At 36.3% G+C, this 20869-nt stretch overlaps 1 protein-coding gene across 2 annotated transcripts in view; it reads left to right on the top strand.

The window, feature by feature from the left end:
• MMADHC (metabolism of cobalamin associated D) overlaps positions 1–20525 on the top strand; it is a 44625-nt gene extending 24100 nt beyond the window's left edge. For both annotated transcript variants that reach the window (XM_078070776.1, XM_078070775.1), the window contains exons 4-8: positions 12214–12431; positions 15624–15729; positions 16255–16385; positions 19143–19229; positions 19985–20525. In XM_078070776.1, coding sequence (XP_077926902.1) covers positions 12214–12431; positions 15624–15729; positions 16255–16385; positions 19143–19229; positions 19985–20179 — 737 coding nt within the window. In that variant the 3' untranslated portion in view covers positions 20180–20525. The remainder of the gene's footprint in view (positions 1–12213; positions 12432–15623; positions 15730–16254; positions 16386–19142; positions 19230–19984) is intronic.
• The last annotated feature ends 344 nt before the right edge of the window (positions 20526–20869 follow it).

The raw sequence follows: 20869 nt of genomic DNA, 5'->3' as shown, positions 1-20869 counted from the left end.
GGTATCTGAGATTTATAAAGAACTTCTCGATACCCAAAAAATAAGTAAGTCAAAAAATGGGCAGAAGACATGAACAGACACTTCTCCAAAGAAGACATACAAATGGCTAACAGACACATGAAAAAAATGTCGTCATCATTAGCCATTAGGGAAATTCAAATCAAAACCATACTGAGATACCACCTTACACCAGTTAGAATGGCAAAAATGGACAAGGCAAGAAACAACAAATGGAGAGGTTGTGGAGAAAGGGGAACCCTCTTACACTGTTGGTGGGAATGCAAGTTGGTACAGCCACTTTGGAACACAGTGTGGAGGTACCTCAGAAAATTAAAAATAGAGCTACCCTGTGACCCAGCAGTTGTACTACTGGGTATTTACCCCAAAGACACAGATGTAGTGAAAAGAAGGGCCATATGCACCCCAATGTTCATAGCAATGTCCACAATGCCAAACTGTGGAAAGAGCTGAGATGCCCTTCAGCAGATGAATGGATAAAGAAGATGTGGTCCATATATACAGTGGAATATTACTCAGCCATCAGAAAGGATGAATACCCAACTTTTACATCAACATGGATGGGACTGGAGGAGATTATGCTAAATGAAATAAGTCAAGCAGAGAAAGTCAATTATCATACGGTTTCACTTTTTTGTGGAGCATAAGGAATAGCATGGAGGACATTAGGAGAAAGAAGGGAAAAATGAAGGGGGGAAATCGGAAGGAGAGATGAACCATGAGAGACTATGGACTCTTGAAACAAACTGAGGGTTTTAGAGGGGAGGGGGGTGGGGGAATGGGTTAGCCCGGTGATGGGTATGAAGGAGGGCACATACTGCATGGAGCATTGGGTGTTGTGTGAAAACGGTGAATCATGGATCACAGCATCGAAAACTGGTGATGTATTGTATGGTGACTAACATAATAAAATAAAATTAAAAAAAAAAGATATATGATATGACTTAAGTCATTTTGAATTTATTGAGACTTGTTTTGTGACCTAATATCTGTTCTGTAGAAAGTTCCATGTGCACCTCAAAAGAATATATTCTGCTGTTTTTATGGAATGTTTTGAATGTAGGTTAGGTCCATCCGTCCCAGTGTGTCATTCAAAAACAGTGTTTCCTTGTTTTTTTTTCTGGATGATCTATCCATTGATGTAAGTGGGGTGTTAAAGTCCTCTACTATTGTACTACTGTCAACTTCCTTGTCTGTTAATAGTTGTTTTATGTATATAGGTGCTCCTGTGTTCAGTGCCAAAGTATTTACAATTGTTAGATCCTCTTGTCAGATTGTTCCCTTTATTGTTGTATAGTGTCCTTCTGTGTCTCTCTACAGTCTTTAAGTCTTTTTGGTCTGATACAAGTATTGCTACCCCAGCTTTCTTTTCACTTCCGTTTGCATGGTAATGGTTTTCCATCCCTTCATTTTCAATATGCGTGTGCTTTAGATCTGAAGCAAGTCTATTCAGGCAGTATATAGGTGGGTCTTGCTTTTTAATCCATTCATTCACTCCCTACTGATTTGATTGGAGCATTTAGTTCATTTACATTCAAAGTAATTATTGTTTGGCAGGTACTTATTACCATTTTGTTACTTGTTATATGATTGTTTTTGTAGTTCTCTGTTCCTTCTCTTGCTCTCTTGCCATTTTTGGCTTTCTTTAGTGATGTGCAAAAAAAGGGAAATCCAAGCATATCTATTATACATGTTTGATTTGTGGTTACCATTAGGTTCATAAATAATATCTTCATGTGTATAACAATCTATATGAAATTGATGGTCGCCTATGTTTGAATCCATTCTAGAAGCACTGTTTATACCCGCCCCCACATTTTATGTATATGATGTCATACTTCACATCCTTTTATTTTCTGATTCTCTACTGATTTTTACAGATAAAATTGATATTACTGCTTTTGTGTTTTAACCTCCATACTGGTTTTGTAAGTGATTAATCTATTACTTTTATTGTATTTATCTGTAAGATTTTTTCCTAATTTTCTTTGTTATCTCCTTTTCTTTCCACTCAAAGAATTCCTTTTAATGTTACTTGTAAGGCTAGTTTAATAATGATGAACTCTTTTCTCTTGTTTGGGAAATTTTTATCGCCTCTTCTGTTCTGAATGATAGCCATGCTGGATAGAGTATTCTTGGTTGCAGGTTTTTTCTTTTCAGCACTTTGAATATATCATGTCACTTCTGGCCTGCAGCGTTTCTGCTTAGAATCAGATGATAGCCTTATGGGATTTCCCTTGTGTGTGACTGCTCTCTTTCCTTTTACTGCTTTAAAAACTCTCTTTATCACTCCTTTTTCTATTATAAATATTATGTGTCTTAGTGTGGACTTTTTTGGGTTGATTTTGTTGGTGGCTCTCTGTGTCTCCTGGATCCAGATATGTATTTCCTGCCTCAGGTTTGGAAAGTTTTCAGCTGTTATTTCTTCAAATAAATTTTCTGCCCCCTTTTTTGTCACTACCCCTTTTGAAATCTCTATAATATGAATCTTATTATACTTGATGATGTCACTGAGTTTTTACCTATTCTAATTTTTTATTCTAATTTTTTTTATTCTTTTTTCTATCCAGCTTGGTTACTTTCCATTACCCTGTCTTACCAATCACTGATCCTTCTGTGTCCTATAATCTGCTATTTATTCCTGGTAGTGCATTTTTTCTTTCAGTTATTGAGTTCTTTATCTCTGTTTCTTGTTTATATTTCCTGTCTCTTTGTTGAATGTCTCAGTGAGATTCTCCATTCTTTTCTCAAGTCTAGTGAGTATCTTTATGACCACTACTGTAAATTCTTTATTATGCCCTCTTCTTTCGTTTGGGACATATTCCTCTGTATCCTCATTTTGTTTAACTCTCTGGGTTTCTTTCTTTGTATTTTGAAAGTCAGCTTTGTCTACTGATCTTGAAAGTAGTGGCCTTATGAAAAAGAGGTCCTGTGGTGCCCTATAGCACAATGTGCCCTGTTCTCCAGAGCCAGGAATTTCATGCCTATCTCCGATGTGGGTTGCTTGCTCCCTACTGTTGTGGCTGAGCCTCATTTGCCTTCTGTCCAGTAGGCCGCAATGGCTGACTTTGCTTGTTCTGTGCAGGGTTTGGTCCGTGTGCTGTCAAGGGGCCAGTCTGCAGTCAACAAAGAGACAACAACAATAGCCGGCAAGCTGTTGTATTTGGGCAGTATCAGCAGTCAACTAGATGCCTGCCCTCAGCCCATCTGCTATGGCTGCAGTTGCACTAATTGGCAGGATGCTCTCTTTGCAATCCCAGCTATAAGGTTCAGCTGCTGGGACTGAGTGTGCACAGGTGTGTGTGATTATTTTCCCTTCTTCCCAGGGCAAGACTCACTCTAGAGTGAGCCTGGTCCTTGCCAAGGCTGCTTGCAAGGTATTTCATGGCATGGTCTTCTTTGGCAGGATGCCTGCTGAGTGTGGTGGGTTGGAGGGGGCAAATCCACAGGAGAACACAGTAGCAGGGCACATGGTGATAGCAAGACAGGTGGAGGAGTGCTCCTGCTAATTCCTGCAAATAGCCTTCTATCTAGGCTGAGGTTGGGCTTCTTTGAGAAACCTAAAGATCCCAGGCTTTTTTCAAGCTGCTATTTATATTGTATTTCAACTGGGTTGTTTGTTGTGCTGTCTCTTCAAGAGCAGTGACTCAGTTTCAATCTCCTTCTGCCTCTCCTAGAGCTAAGTCCACTGATGTTTAAAGTAGCTACAGCTAAGCCTGGCTGATTGTAAAAAAAATAAGATCCTCTGCTTTTGAAAGCCAGACGTTATGCAGACTTCCCAGTGCAGGTACCCCTCTCCTCCCCAAACCTGAGGTGCCTAGTGTGGGCACTGCTCCTCTTCCTTCTCCATGATTGTGGAGTCCCTCTGATTTGTGGTTAGTGTCACTGGGGGGTTTGGTTCCTGACTGCATCTTTGCCCCTGCTGCCCTTTTGGATGTGGCCTTCTCTTCACAATTAACCAGTGGAAAGTCTTCTGCCAGTTTTCAGGTCGTTTTCAGAGGTAGTTGCTCTGATGTGGCTGTTACCTTGTTCAGTCTGTGGGACAAAGTGAGCTCAGGATCCTTCTGCGCATTTTCCCAGAAGTCCTCTAAACATGAATTTTTATTGAATCAATAATTTACCCACATCTACAAAGTCTGCTGCTTCTAATCCATTTTGCACATCACTATCATATTCTAAAATATTTTCATTATATTACTTCCTTGGTAAATCTTGGTTATTTTCCACTGTTTTCACTAGCATTTCTCAAACTGTCCTCAAGCTATGCGTGATTGTTCAAGGTCTAAAAAAAATACTTTTTAGTTCTGTGAGTAGGTTTTAGTAAGTTTAAGAATTGCTATATGCCACATTCCTATTTTAGAGGTTTATAATGCACAATAAAATATTAAGGGAGGATTCATAGAAACTTAACCTAATATATCCTAAAGGGATTGCACACAGAAATCTTTTTACTTGCAATACATTATTTACAATGTCATGTAAGATGACTGGGTGTGCAGAGCCCTCCCTGGTTTTCTTGCCCTGGTTTTCTTTTATAACCTAATTTCTTGTTACTCCCCAATTCATATATTCTGAAGGCTAACCATATAATGTATCATAAATGAAAGATTTGTCATTTAAAATGTGTAAGAGTTTGTATCTTGAGTATATAAAGAATTTTTATAGATCACTGGAAGAAAACAACCAGTAGAAAATCAAACAAAAATTTTTTTAGAATGGAATGAATAGGTATTCCTAGAAGAGAAAACTTAAATAACCAGTCAACCCATAAAGATATGCTCAAATCCAGTATTAATACGGGATATTTATTTTCTTTAAAGAGACTTAGATCTTTAAAGTTTTTAAAACTCATCGTCTTCAAAATACCTAATACCTTTGTTATAAGTTGGGGGAGAGACAGTTAAGTATCTGCCAAACTGAGAAGGCACTTTGAGACCAGAAAATGAAGCTAGCCAGTCCACACAGTTTACAGAGTTTTATCTGGGCTGACTTACTGTCAGGTGGGATTGGGAAGAGGACAATCCACAGCAGCTACATTCTGTGTAAAATCTGGACCTTAGTCCATGGATGTTATAGAGTGAGGAGACTCGCAGAAGGACATTATAGTGAGATCAAAGGGTTCACACACACCTTAGAGGGCATGCATACATACACCTAATTGACAGCTAACCTTTAATTAGATCATATGGCACCACCTGTGCATCAGGAAGGGGAAAGACTATATTATCTCCTAACAGATTTATGGAAGGCCAAAACAAGCTTTCCCCCATCCCAGCCTGGGAGGGCATTTCTATGATATGTATATTAATCTTCAATGAGTCTGCAACATGTAGCCCGAAGAGGGGTGATTCAGCAAACGTGAACAAGACGGAGGATCAAAGATGGAGTCAGTTTTGTCAACATTCTTACAATGTTTTACTTCGTGAACTGACTCCATCCAGTTTTAGTGTGATTTGCAGACCAGTACCATCAGCATCATCTGGGAACGTGTTAGAAATGAGTAATCTTGAGCCCCACTCCAAACATACTAAATCAGATTCTGCATATTAACAAAGATCTCAGTTGATTCTTAAATACTTAAAACTTCGGGATGTATTAACCTAGAGTGTTTGAGTTGAGAATTGTGAGACAGTGTCCAGCACAAAAGAATTCCATGATTGATGGGTGATATCTGTCATAGGTCTGGAAAAAGATATGGTGACACTTATGTAGTAGTGGGGTGGTCATTCTATCATAGCCATTTCTAGTTCCTCACTTCTAGCAAAGTATTAAAAAATATTTTTATTGCCAACTAATTCTGCAGCAGTTACCACCCTTTATTTTTTTTTTTTTTTAGCAGTTACCCTTTAAACAAAACTCCTGCTCTCAGTATTTTTTTGTTTTATTTTCTACTTTATTCTTTTCTGGATTTTTTAAGTTTTTCACAAGGTAAGATATTTTTTAAGTAAAGTAGTCTGGTCTGTTCTTAAGTATTAACTCCTGTGGCTGGTAAACAGGACATTATGTCACAATTGGTTGATAAAATATTTTTTTCCCAGTCCATTAATATTTTGTGCCCCAGGTAACAGCAGTTGAATGGCCCTCCCCAAGGGTAACCACTATTAAGTTCAGTATCTTTTAGATCTTTTTTTCTGTATTTAAAAATATAAATTAAGGATGTAGAATAAATGTCATATATGCTATTTTTTACTTACCTTTTTCTTTTAATGTAATATATCCTAGACTTTGTTCATTATCAGTAAACATTTATTCTTTGTTTAAAAAATCAGGTGTAGGGCGCCTGGGTGGCTCAGTTGGTTAAGCGACTGCCTTCGGCTCAGGTCATGATCCTGGAGTCTCCGGATCGAGTCCCGCATTGGGCTCCCTGCTCAGCAGGGAGTCTGCTTCTCCCTCTGACCCTCCCCCCTCTCATGTGCTCTCTCTCACTCTCTCATTCTCTCTCTCAAATAAATAAATAAAATCTTTAAAAAAAAAAAAAAAATCAGGTGTAATTAACATACATTATATTAGTTTGGGGTCTATAATTTAATAATTCTGTACATTATTTGCTGCTCATCACCTTAAGGGGTACTCTTAATCCCCTTCACCTATTTCACCCATCCCTCCCACCTACCTTTACTCTGGCAATCACTAGTTCTCTATATTTAAGAGTCACTTTGTCTCTTTTTTTCCTCCTTGTTCATAGTTATGTTGCTTATTATTATGCCCTCGAGATCCATCCATGTTGTTGCAAATGGCAAGATCTAATTCTTATTTGCTGCTAAGTAATCCAGTCTGTGTGTGTGTGTGTACACACACATATACCACATTCTCTTTATCCACTCATCTATCAGTAGACACTTGGGTTGCTTCCATATCTTAGCTATTATAAATACTGCAATGAGCATAGGGGTACATATTTCTTTTCAAATTAGTGTTTTTGTTTTCTTTGGTTAAATACCCAATAGTGGAATTGCTATATGCTAATTCTTTTTTTTTTATTTTCTGAGGAAACTCCATACTGTTTTCCACCATGGCCGAACCAGCTTGCATTCTCATCAGTAGTGCACAAGGGTTCCTTTTTCTCCACATCCTCACCAAATTTGTTATTTCTTTGGTTTTTGATTTTAGCCATTCTGACAGGTACAAGGTGATATTTCATTGTGGTTTTGATTTGCATTTCCCTGATGATTAGTGATGTTGAGCATCTTTTCATGTATCTTTTGACCCATCTTTTTGTCTTCTTCAGAGAAAATGTTCATATCTTCTGCCCATTTTTTAAATTTGATTATTGGGGTGGAAGGGGTTGATGTTAAGTTACAGAAGTTCTTTTTATATATTGGGTATTAACCCCTTATCAGAAATACCATTTGCAAGTATCTTCTCCCATTTAGTAGGCTGCCTTTTTGGTTTGTAGTCTTTTTGTTTTGTTGATAGTTTTCTTCACTGTACGAAAAACCTTTTTGTTTTGATATAGTCCAATAGTTTAATTTTGCTTTTGTTTCCCTTGCCAGAGGATATCTAGAAGAATGTTTCTACAGTTGAGGTCAAAGAGATTACTGCCTGTTTTCTTCTAAGAGTTTTATGGTTTCAAGTCTCACATTGAGATCTTTAATCCATTTTGAGTTTATTCTGTGTATGGTGTAAGAAAGTGGTGCAGTTTCATTACTTTTGCATGTAATTGTCACTATTTAAGACTATCTTTCTCCCATTACATATTGTTGCCTCCTTTGTTGTAGATTAATTGACCATAAAAGTGTGGGTTTATTTCTGGACTCTATTCTGTTCCATTGATCAGTGTGTCTGTTTTTGTGCCGGTGCCATACTGTTTTGATTATTACAGCTTTGTAATGTATCTTAAAATCTGGGATTGTGATATTTCCAGCTTTGTTCTTCTTTCTCAAGATTGTTTTGGCTCTTCAGGGTCTTTTGTGGTTCCATACGAAGTTTAGGATTATTTGTTCTAGTTCTATGAAAAATGCTGTTGGTGTTTTGATAGGAATTGCATTAAATCTGTAGATTGCTTTGGGTAGTATGGACATTTTTAACAATATTGGTTCTCCCAGTCCGTGAGTATCACATATCTTTCCATTTGTTTGTGGTATCTTCAATTTCTTTAATCAGTATTTTATAGTTTTCAGAGTTAGGTTGTCTTTCACCTCCTTGGTTAAGTATATTCCCAGGTATTTTATTCTTTTTGATGCAATTGTAAATGGGATTTTGTTTTCTCAATTTCTCTTTCTGCTACTTTTATTAGTGTATAGAAATGCAACAGATTTCTGTGTGTGTGTATATATATATGTGTGAATGTATATCTGTGTCTGTGTGTGTACATACATATTTTTTCCAACAATTGCACTACTAAGTATTTACCTAAAAGAATACAAAAATACTAATTCAAAGTGACACATGCATCTCAGTGTTTATAGCAGCCTTATCTACAGTAGTTAAATTATGGAATCAGCCCAAATGTCCATCAACTGATGAATTGATAAAGATGATTAGCCATAAAAAAGAGTGAAATCTTGGTATTTGCAATGACATGGATGGAGCTAGAGAGTATTATCCTAAGTGAAATAAAGATAAATAACATGATTTCACTCATCTGGAATTTAAGAAACAAACGAGCAAAGGGGCACCTAGGTGGCTCAGTCGTTTAAGCTTCCGACTCTTGGTTTCGGCTCAGGTCATGGTCTCAGAGTAGTGAGATCGAGCCCTGCATCAGGCTCAACACTCTGGGGAATCTGCTTGAGATTCTTTTCCTCCCCCCTCTACCCCTCCCCTGCTTTCTCTCATGCTCGCTTGCTCTCTCTCTCAACTAAATCTTTAAAAAACAAGAAATGAGCAAAGGGAGTTTTTTGATTACTGATTCAATGTCATTGCTAGTAATCCATCTATTCAAATTTTCTATTTCTTCTGGTTTCAGTTTTGGAAGGTTATGTGTCTAGGAATTTATTCATTTCTTGTAGGTTGTCCAAATTGTTGGCATATAATTTTTCCTAATATTCTCTTATAATCCTTATGTTTCTATGGTGTCAGTTGTTATTTCTCCTTCTTCATTTCTAATTTTGTCTTCTTTCTTTGATGAGTCTGAGTGAAGGTTTATCAATTTTGTTGATCTTTTCAAAGAACCAGCTCCTGGTTTCATTGTTTTTGGGTTTTTGGTGGTTTTTTTTTTTTTTTTTTTTTTTGGTCCCTGTTTTATTTATTTTTGCTCTACTTTTCATTCTTTCCTTCTTTCTCTTGGCTTTTGGTTTTTTGTTTTTTTTTTTTTTTTTTTTAGCTTCTTTAGGTGTAAGTTTAGGTTATTTGAGATTTTTCTTGCTTCTTGAGATGGGCCTGTATTGCTATAATCCTTTCTCTTAGTACAGGTTTTGAGGAATCCCAAGATTTTTGACTATTGTGTTTTCATTTTGATTTGTCTCCATGTATTTTTATTTCCTCTTTGATTTCTTGGTTGACGTATTCATTCATTGTTCAGTAGCATTTTATTTAGCTTCCATGTATTTGTATTCTTTCCAGATTTCTTTTTATACTTAATTTCTAGTTTCAGTGTTGTGGTGGGGAAAGATGCATGATATGATTTCAGTCATTTCAAATTTATTGAGACTTGTTTTGTAGCCTATCATGTGATCTATTCTGCAGAATGTTCCATGTGCCCCTGTAAAGAATGTATATTCTGTTTTTCATGGAATGTTCTGAATATTATATCTGTTGATATAAGTGGGGCGTAAAGTCCTCTACTATTGTACTACTGTCAGCTTCTTCCTTGTCTGTTAATAGTTGTTTTATGTATGTAGTTGCTCTCATGTTGGGTGCAAAAGTATTTACAGTTAAGCCTGACTTAATGGTGATGAACTCTTTTTCTCTTGTTGGGGAAACTTTTATCGCTCCTTCTGTTCTGAATGATAGCCATGCTGTTTATAGCGTATTCTTGGTTGCAGGTTTTTTCTTTTCAGCACTTTGAATATATCATGCCACTCTCTTCTGGCCTGCAGTGTTTCTGCTTAGAAATCAGATGATAGCCTTATGGGATTTCCCTTGTGTGTGACTGCTCTCTTTTCTCTTACTGCTTTAAAAGTTCTCTATCACTCTTTTTTCCATTTTAAGTATTATGTGTTTTAGTGTGGACTCTTTTGGGTTGATTTTGTTGGTGGCTCTCTGTGTCTCCTGGATCTAGATATGTATTTCCTGCCTCAGGTTTGGAAAGTTTTCAGCTGTTATTTCTTCAAATAAATTTTCTGCCCCCTTTTCTCTTCTCTTTCTGGGATCTCTGTAATATGACTGTTATTACACTTGTGGCGTTGCTGAGTTCCCTTTTTCTCTCTCCTGTTCAGAGAGAGTGGTTGCTTTCCATTCCCTTTTTCTCTCTCCTGTTCAGAGAGAGTGGTTGCTTTCCATTACCCTGTCTTCCCAGTCGCTGATCCATTCATCTACCTCCTCAGATGTGCTGTTCAATCCCTGTAGTATATTTTTTATTTTAGTCATTGAGTACATCTCTGACTAGTTCTTTTTATATTTTTATCTCTTTGTTGAAGTTCTAAGATCCTCCACTCTTTTCTCATCAGGCATATTATCTATATTTCATTTAGCTCTTTTGCTTGGTATTTCATTTGGGACATAGTCCTCTTTCTCATTTTGTTTCTCTGTGTTTTTCCCTATTTATTTAGAAAGTAAGATACATCTCTTGATCTTGAAAGTAGTGGCTGTATGAAGAAGAGGTCCTGTGGTGCCCTGTAGCACACTGTCCCCTCTTCTCCAGAACCAAGCACCTGAGAGGTGACTTTTATATGAATTTTGTGCACCATACTGTTGTGGGTTAGCCACATTTGCCTTCAGTCCAGTCAGCTCCAAATGTCCATTTTGCTTATTGTGGGCAGGGTCTGGTCCCTATGCTGTTAAGGGCCTATTTGGGGCAGGGAAGGGCTTATAGTTGAACAGTATCAGTAATCAGTCCAGATGCCTGCCTTCAGCCCATTAGCAGGGGCTGCAATTGCACAGAAGTGCAGGGCACTATCTCTGTCTTTGAGAGGCTTTGTTGATCAGTGGGGCCAAGAGATCAGATGTCTGTCCAAGTCAGTCTGCTGGTGCTGCAGTCAGACAGGTGTGTGTGATTATCTTCCCCACTCCCCAGGGCAAGAGTTATTTTGGAGTGATAGTGTTCCCTATCAGGGCTGCTTGTAAGATGAGACCTGGCTGGAGCTGCTTTGCAGGGACTCATGCCCAGTGGGGCTTCTTGAATGGAGTGATTCAACAGGAGAATGCAGGAGTGAGTGCACAGTGTTAGCAAGCTATGTGGAAAGTGTTCACATTGGTTCCACAAATGTCTGGGTATCTAGGCCGAGGTGGGAGGGAGAGAAATTGCACCTGCCAGCTCTTTTGTTCTTGGAGAAGTTTCCTACAGATCCTTGCTTCTCCAACATAGATTCTTCTCAATACAGATTAAGATTAGTAAAAAAAAAATCTCCTTCATGTATACCGCAGGCACTTTTCAAACTTCTGCTTCTGTGCTGTATCTAGGTGGGATTGTTTGTTATGCTCTCTTTTTAAGGGTGGGGACTCAGTTTCCTATCACCCTCTGGCTCTCCCAGAGCTAAACCCACTAACTAAAAACCTTTGAAGCTAAGCCCCACTGATTTTCAAAGCCAGATGTTATGGGGACTTGTCTTCTCAGTGGGGGTCCCTCATGTCTGGGGTACCTGGTATGGGGTCTTTTCCTCTCCCTTCTCTTTGCTTCTCCCTCGTGTTTGTGGTTAGTCTTGCTGGGTAGTTTGGTTTCGAACTGTGTCTCTGCCCCTCCTATCCTTTCTGATTGGCCTCTTCTCTATGATTAACCCAGATTCCTGGGTTAGTTGCACTGATGTGTTTGTTACCTAGGTGTTTGTGTTAACGAGGTGTACTTAGGATTCTCCTACTCTGCTATCGTCCCAGGCTCCTTCCAAAATTTACTATATTTTTTTTAATGACCATCAGGCATTACATAACATGGATTACTGTACTTTATTATATCCTTCTCCTTATAATGGACTTACCTTTGAGCCAGAAACTGGTTACTTTGATCCTTTTTTTTTTTTAATGACATAAAACTAATTTATATTCACACAAAGCGAATTTCAAAGATCTGTTGGTTTTGTAAAAAATACCTAATTAGAAGAATATTTTTTCAGTCCGACAATGCACTTGACTATTGGAGAAAATTTTGTTGTTCCTCTTCAGGCTCTCGAACAGTATGGCCTGATGAAACTATGGGACCATTTGGACCTCAGGATCAGAGATTCCAGCTTCCTGGGAACATAGGTTTTGACTGTCATCTCAATGGGACCACATCACAGAAGAAAAGCCAGGTTCATAAAACTTTACCTGATGTTCTAGCAGAACCTTTATCAAGTGAAAGACACGAGTTTGTGATGGCACAGTATGTGAATGAATTTCAGGTAAATTGTGAATATCATTTATTCTGTTTTTCTGATCATTAATACTATATTAATTTCTGATCATTGTGAGCATATTACTTGAAAAATTTTTTTAAAATCTTAATTCCAACATATTCAAAAACAACATATATAGCTTTTAAAAACTTGGCATTGTTCTATATAATTTTTTTCGAAAGATTTTCTTCATGGATTAGAGAGCCCAGGAAGAGGAGCTTGGGGGGGTGGGCAGAAGGAGAGGGAGACACAGGCTCCCCACCCTGAGCAGGGAGCCTGACATGGGGCTCAATCCTAGGACCCCAGGACCATGACCTGAGCAGAGGGCAGATGCTTAACCAACTGTACCACCCAGGTGCCTCTAATTTTTTTTTAACTTTTTTTTTTTTTAAGATTTTATTTATTAGAGAGAGAAAGCAAGCACACAGAGGGAGAGGGAGAAGCACACTCCCCACCGATCAGAGAGTCTGACTCGGGGTACCATCCTAGAACCCTGAGATTATGACCTGAGCCACCCAGGTGCCCCCCCTTTTCTTTTTTTTACTTTAGATTACAATCTCTTGTAGGTAAATAGTTCTTCAAAAATACATTGTTCAATAACTGCTTATTTCAAATATAACTTAGTATCTATTACTAAAAATTTAGATTCTGTTTTTCACTTTTATAAACAGTGTAATTTTTATGTGGAACAAATTCCAACTAGTTTTACACTCCTCTAGGCATTTAAAACTTAAGAAAATTTTGAGATCTCTGAAATTCTTCAGATATAGTAACTAAAAAAGATTTATAAATAGGTTTTTGTTGTTGATGGTGGTTTTTGTTTTGTTTTTAATGAGTCCTTAAACTGGTATTGCAGGGGTGCCTGGCTGGCTCAGTCAGTACAGCATGCTACTCTTGATCTGGAGTCTGTGAGCTCAGGCCCCACATTGGGCAAAGAGCTTACTTTAAAAGGGTGGGGGAGTGGGGAGTGTGCCTGGGTGGCTCAGTCGGTTAAACGTCTGCCTTCAGCTCAGGTCATGATCCCAGGGTCCTGGGATTGAGCCCTGCGTCATGCTCTCTGGTTCAGCAGGGAGTCTGCTTCTTCCTCCCACTGCTCTTGCTCATGTGTGTGCTCTCTCTCTCTCAAATGAATAAATAAAATAAACTGATGTTGCTCACCCAAATGGAAAGTTACATGCAATTCAGAGTTTCTGTCAAACCCCTAATCTGTACCATTTTCTGAATTTCTACATAGTTTCAGGCTGATTTTTTTTATCAAAGCCATAATATTTATAGCAACAGCCCCTCATAGTTATTATGGTTTATATCAGATAACCTAACATTTGGAGACAGTTGACCTCCCCTGACATTTTATCTCCAATAATTCCTTCTCTGTCTTCTTGTCTCCTCCTCTGTCTGCCAATTATGTTATTTCCCATGTGTTTCTGTCCATCTTATTTGAATTATTCCCTGGTCACTTAATGCCTTGGCTTTAAGTTTTTCTGTTTCTGACATTTCTGATTCTATATTTCTCTCTGCCTGCCAAACATCATTATCTGAATGTCTTAAAATTCCCTAGATTTTATATGTCTCATACTTAGGTTCCCCACGCCTCAAAACCTGTCCTTACTCCTGTGTTATCAATAGCATAAGTGACTTAGTCATTCTCCCACTGTCCCAAGACAAAAATTATACTGCCAAACTGGGCTCCTCTCTCCATCATATCCCCATAGAGAGTGACAAAATTTAATTTCTTCCATCTCTGAAGTAACTTTTAAATTATTTGTGTCTGGGCGCCTGGGTGGCTCAGTCGTTAAGCGTCTGCCTTCAGCTCAGGTCATGATCCCAGGGTCCTGGGATCGAGTCCCACATCGGGCTCCCTGCTCGGCGGGAAGCCTGCTTCTCCCTCTCCCACTCCCCCTGCTTGTGTTCCTGCTCTCGCTGTCTCTCTCTGTCAAATAAATAAATAAAATCTTTAAAAAAAAAAAAAAAAAATTTGTGTCCTTTCACTTCCCACTAATAAAGCCAGTGTTCAAGGCCTCCATATCTCTCCTCAATTCTTAGAGGCATTATAGCAAGATGGACTATGAAGCTAGGATAAATCTTGCTTCAAAGGTTAGGTCTGCTTTTTACTTAATTTTGTGACCTTGAGAAAGCTACTTAATATTTTGAGCCTGTTTCTTTATATGTAAAATGGGGGATAATGATAATACCTAGCCTGCAAAGTTGCTATGAGGATTAAATGTGAAAGTGTACATAAAACACTTAAATACACTGTGATCAGTAAATAATTGGCTGTTACTGGTCTATTGCCTGCACAGTAATACTAGCATTATCTTTTTGTATCTGATCTTGCTATTCTTTATTGTTTATAGACTAAAGTCAGAATTTCTTAATGTGGTATAAATGACTTTCCACAATTTTGATCCCTTATCTTTACCACTTCATCTCCTGCTACTCCCTCTGCACTCAAATCACAGTATACCTTTTTGGTTGGTTGGTTTTGTTTTATTGTACCATTCTCTTTGACCGCTGAATGTGCTTGCACTGTTTCTATCTCTTGGTGGGCTGTTTTTCCTCCTGAGTTTCTAACCTCCTTTCTTCCTATTCTTTACATACCACACATACACATTAATTAACATGTAGTTCAAATACAATTTCAACCTTTTCCTGATTTTCCCCTGCTGCCAGAAGACTTCCTTCGTAACTCTGTAGCACTTTTCATATTGGATTACATTTATTTGTTCATGCTATTTTTCTTCTACTCACTCTTTTAAACCTAAGAGTGAAGGCTGGGTTTTTTACCATTGGGGGGCTGCTCTTGTCAGAGTGTCTGATGTATAGTAGGTGCCCTATAAATTTCAGTTGAATAGAAGCTTCTAAACTCGTCCTGTAGGAGAGGCTATATATTTAAGCATGTTATTTTGTAAGTTAGTGTGATTATCACCATTTTACAAAACAAAAGAAAGGATAAGTAGATATCAAAATATCAGAAAAGGTGACATTGTAAGAATTGTCATGGCATTTTAGTTTCTTAGCCAACTTCTGTTCTTATCAAGTCTTAGAATATTAGCATATTTATATGTTCATTTTGAAGTTTTTAAATATTACCCCACCGCCAGTTAATTATTTTTAAAAACTTTTCAGGGAATACAAGTTTATAACAGATCAGGTATTTTATTTGAACTCCAGCTTTTATTTATGTCTTATTCTTCTTAGGGTAGTAATGCACCTGTTGAACAAGAAATCAACAGTGCAGAAACTTACTTTGAAAATGCCAAAGTAGAGTGTGCAATCCAGACATGTCCAGAATTGCTGCGAAGAGGTATAGTGTGCTTCATACGTTTACACTATCTGTATATGTCACTAATTTTCTAATATGTTAAATAATGGACTCCATAGGAATTGCAATACTTTGTAACTTAATATTTTAATATGTCTGGCCAGAAAAGATTACATGGCCAAGGTAAGGTCTTTCAGATGTACCCTGACAGCTGTAGACTTTTCCCCTGAAATCCTTCAACTTCTGGGTGATTATTATAGCTATAATTTCATGAACTAATACTAAGAAAATTTTAATAATAAACTTTTTTTGAAAATTACAAGACCAATAACAGGTAACCTTACTTGCTCTTCAGAATTGTTGACAGCAGTATTTCAGTTCAACAAGAGCAGAAGTTAACCAAAAGTTCACTTCAAATTCTTTTTCAAAAATAGTATGTATTTATCAACCTAACATGGTCCCACAATAACTTAATCATCATTTTTCTAAAGAAGTACTTTTTTTTTCCTTTTAAAAGAAGCAGTATATAAAACATTTTCTCCCTGGAATTTTTATTCTTATTTATAGATTTTGAGTCACTGTTTCCAGAAGGAGCTACCAACAAACTAATGATTCTGACTATAACACAGAAAACTAAGAATGATATGACTGTTTGGAGTGAAGAGGTAGAAAATGAAAGAGAAATGCTTTTAGAAAAGGTAATTCTTTCCATTGCTGACAATTTAAATTTTAGGATATTTAAATACCAGTGAACCAACATTTTAAAATGATGGGTATCTTTTTAGTGTTTATTAATTCTCTGCTAATGTATTTCAGTACTAAAGGACTTTTACATCTTTTCTGAGAATAAAAATGCCATCTTTCATTTTTAGTATCTTCGAAAAACTTAGATTCTGTCAAGTACTTTCTTCAACTTTTTTTGAATTTGAGAAATAAATACAGAGAAATAAAAATGGCAAAAAAGTAAAATTAACTCTTCATACCCATCACTTACTTTCTTTAAAGCAAGTCAAGTAAAAAGTGTTACGGTTTATTCCTTGAAGACTGGAATAATTTTCAGTGTACAGTACAGTAATAATGTCTTATATACCCACAGTTTTTCCCTGTCCTTTGCTTTTTAGCTAACTATATTTGAAAAAATTCCCTTTACTAATTTCCACGTAAGATGATTTTTCTTTAGGATTAGATATATGGTTCTTTTCATTTGTAAATTATAATTTATATACTGAACAGAATCTCTTAGGATAATGACTTCATACTAAAATGTCCCACATATAACTTTGCTAATAAATTTCATGTAGTCATGATCATAAGCAAGTTTCATGCTGGTTAATAAGGAAGTTACAGAGAGGCATAAGAACTGTCTGATTTTGAAGAGATCTGAATTTAGAGAGTTGAAATTTAGGCAGTAACTCAAACATTTTCTATTTACCTATTAGGGCAGTATTTACTAATATTTATACAAATTGCTATCATTTAGTCATTAGAATGCTCTCAAATGTGCATTGCATTATTGGTCCTAATTTCTAATGAGTTGGATTCTGAACCTCATTTGATACTGAACCCAGTATAATTGTCACTTTTTTATAACCAATTTCAGGGTTTTGAAATGTCATAATTGTTTTTAATTTTATAATGACTAAAGCTGTTTTTTTCCCCTGTGGAAAAATTTTTCTATTTTAGATATGTTAGTGATTTTTTTAGAACCACCTATAGTTTACTGTCAGTAGATATTATATGTTCTATAGTTTAAATCTATTTTTTTCCCACCAGATGTCAGTGTTTGCTGTTGAAATCTTAAGAGAAATACTTAAACTTTTACCAACATTTGTATTGTTTTGTTCTCCTTGTAGTTTTGTGTAGTTTTGTTTCTGTTCATTAAATTGATATATTTTCTAATGACTTTTCTAGACCATATTCAGTCGGTTTCTTATTTAAGAATTAAGAGGATTAAGTATGAAGATAATGTAAAGAATATAATATTAATGTTTTTCATTATTTTATAAGAAAGTGCTGGGAAAAAGTAAATTAATTTGTTTCCTCTCTGCAGGAAAAAGTTTGCTGCTTCCTGCTAAGGAGCCACATAGTAAATTTTTAGGCTTAATAGGTTATAGGGTCTCAGCTACTCAACTCTACCCTCATATTGTTAAAGCAACCACAGACAATATATGAACGAACAGACATGGATATATTCCAGTGAAACCGTATTTACACATACAGGCACCCAGCTGGATTTGGCCTTCAGGCTACAAGTTGCTAACTGGCCCATCTTCCTCAGGCTTAAACTTTTGGGGATCTCAGCTAAATGCCAGACATTCTCAGTGAGGTCTTAACGCTCTGTGTGGGCCAGAAATCTATGTTACCTAGCACTGCACCAACCTCTGGTAACACCATTGAGCCCTCAGACGCCAGTTGGCACTCTCTGCGAGGCCGATTCTTCAAGGAATTTTGCCTTGGGAGTGCACAACTCCACCCTTGGCTACTGACCCAGGGTGAATTACTCTGTCTGTGCATCTCTCTTCCAGTACCCCAACCCACAAATTCCAGATGCTTCAGCAAAACTCTTGCTTTCTACCTCCTTCGCTTAGTGACACCATCACTTTGCTTGGAATCTTCTCCTTTGCCCTGTGACAAACAGTGTTCCAGACAGAGAGCTAGAACATATAATGGGGATCACCTAATTTGTTGCCCTTCTCTCCAGGATTACAGTTTGTCTGACTACTGTTCAGGATTTAAAACCGTTGCCTCATATATACAGCTTTCAGCAGATTGCAAGTTTGATAGCTCTTATTCTATTATGGCCAGAAGTGCTTTTAAACATTTATGGTTTGTCCTTTTTTTAACACTCTAATCTGGTCTTAATATTTTTTACTGTCTTTTTCACTGCTTAGACTTCTGATAAACCTAGTAAGAACATCATAGGAATTACAAAGTAGGATGGTGAGACCAAGATTTTGAATAGGTGATACAGATACATGGTCTGTAATAATTATGTACTGTACAAAAAAATAGAGGGTATATAGTAAAAATTATGTGTCATGGATAGATGTGTTTTTGACAAATACGTTTTTAAACAACATTCAAATGAATGAATGGTTCATACCTTTTCCCTTTCTTACCTTATTTTTATAATACAAAAATAGTAACTATTTTCTAATTCGTGGCAAATTTGGGAGTTAATAGCACAGAACTGATTAGAAATTGTTCCTAAAATAGGAAATAATTTAGAAGAAAAAATACACAATTCATACTTTCTGAAGGAAATGAAAGTGTTAAATGAACCATTAATTTTTTGGACTGGCAAAAATAAGACTATATCTGATTTATCATTAGTTGTATTTTCTAATTAATCTTGAGTTCTCTATCTGAAGCAAAAGATATTTAAAATTTTGTTTTATTTTTCAACAATCTGTAAGGATGCTATCTCTATATTATTTTTGTCTTTTTCTGTGCAGTTCATTAATGGTGCTAAGGAAATTTGCTATGCTCTTCGAGCTGAAGGCTATTGGGCTGACTTTATTGACCCATCATCTGGTTTGGCAGTGAGTAATTACATTTTGAAAACCAGATTAATTTGAAGTAGGAATGTTTTATTATAAAATTGTTAAATGATCTATTTCTACCAAAGTTATCATTAATTAAAAGAGTTTTTAAACCTTACAACTTTGCCCAAAGAAGTACCAGTTTGAGTCAGTTCCATTTACAACCTTTGAGGGACCACCATCACTTACAATTAAGTTTTTCTGTCTTTATTATTCTTCATCCTCACTAGTAAATACTTTTAGATTAATGAATTTGGTAGTTACAAATTAGCAGTCATAGTTTAAGGAAGAAAACTTTTTAGAATTAAGAAAATATGGGTGTTAAAAGAAATATTTATAAATGTTAACTTCCAGGAAGTATGTTTCTGACATTATATTTTGAAGAAAATAAGAACCACTATTGTGGTCACATTTTAAATTCTGGTTGTAGCTTTCAGTTACAAATAATAATGAAGTTCTTTGTATCTTAAGATAGGAATGTAGACTATTCCTTTCCAAGTCAAGTAACATTGTGTAATGTTAAGCGTTTGGTTCTGGCTAACGTAATTTGCTAGGATCATTGGTTTCACATTTCCAGAAGCACAGGTATTGGATGAAGCAGAAATACTTGGTCACGTGCAGTACCTAAACTGCCCTTTTTATTTCTTGATTTTTTAAATATTTGAGGTATTAAAATAGGTATGTGTTCATGTTTACATAAAAACTATTACATCATTGTGTTTCTTGCTAATGAATATGACTTTTATTTCCTCCAGTTTTTTGGACCATATACAAACAACACTCTTTTTGAAACAGATGAACGCTATCGACATTTAGGATTCTCTGTGGATGATCTTGGCTGCTGTAAAGTGATTCGTCATAGGCTCTGGGGTACCCATGTGGTTGTAGGAAGTATCTTCACTAATGCAACACCAGATAGCCATATTATGAAGAAATTAGGTGGAAACTAACAGTAATGTCAATTTATTGGCTGTACTATTTGTATGTACCATTTGGGTTGATCTATAAACACTGTCAGAAGCTTCAGTTTTTAAAATTTATTTTTAGGTATTTAATTTATTTCGACCTTTATGGATTTACAGCATTGGCAAATGGTATGTGATTTTTAAATCTCAAATGTTTATTCATACTATCATTGAATACATGTTGATCACATCCACATTGTATAAAATGTGGTAGTTAACATGTAATCAGGACATGATTTCATTGTTATTTCTTCCCTTTATTGGAAAAATTTCTTCCCTTTATTGGAAAAACCTGTTTTATTTTTCTCTAAAAATAAATCACACATTTGGATCTGTGTTTTTTCATTGCAATATTTTTAAAATCAATTCTTTAAAAAGATCAATATTGTAGTTTCTTACTTTTAAGCATTTTTAAAATAAATGCAATCAAGAATTCTAGATTCAATGTAGCTTTAAATTTTCTTTATTACTTGTTAAGTGTTGTGGCATGTATTACTTTGAAGTAGTGTTTGGGCCAGAAAAGAAAAGGATAATACTACATCTTTAAAGAATGTGAATCTCATTCTTATACATACTAAAAAAAGAATCCTTAACTCCTGGATTGAGGCAGATAAATATAGGTTATTTTGACAAAACAGTGCCTCAGCTGCTAAATCATATTTCTCCATTTTAGTA

This window comes from Halichoerus grypus, chromosome 4, assembly GCF_964656455.1.
Source record: "Halichoerus grypus chromosome 4, mHalGry1.hap1.1, whole genome shotgun sequence".
NCBI lineage: Eukaryota > Metazoa > Chordata > Mammalia > Carnivora > Phocidae > Halichoerus > Halichoerus grypus.
Note: the sequence above shows the minus strand (reverse complement) of the source record. Positions and strands in the feature narration are given on the sequence as shown.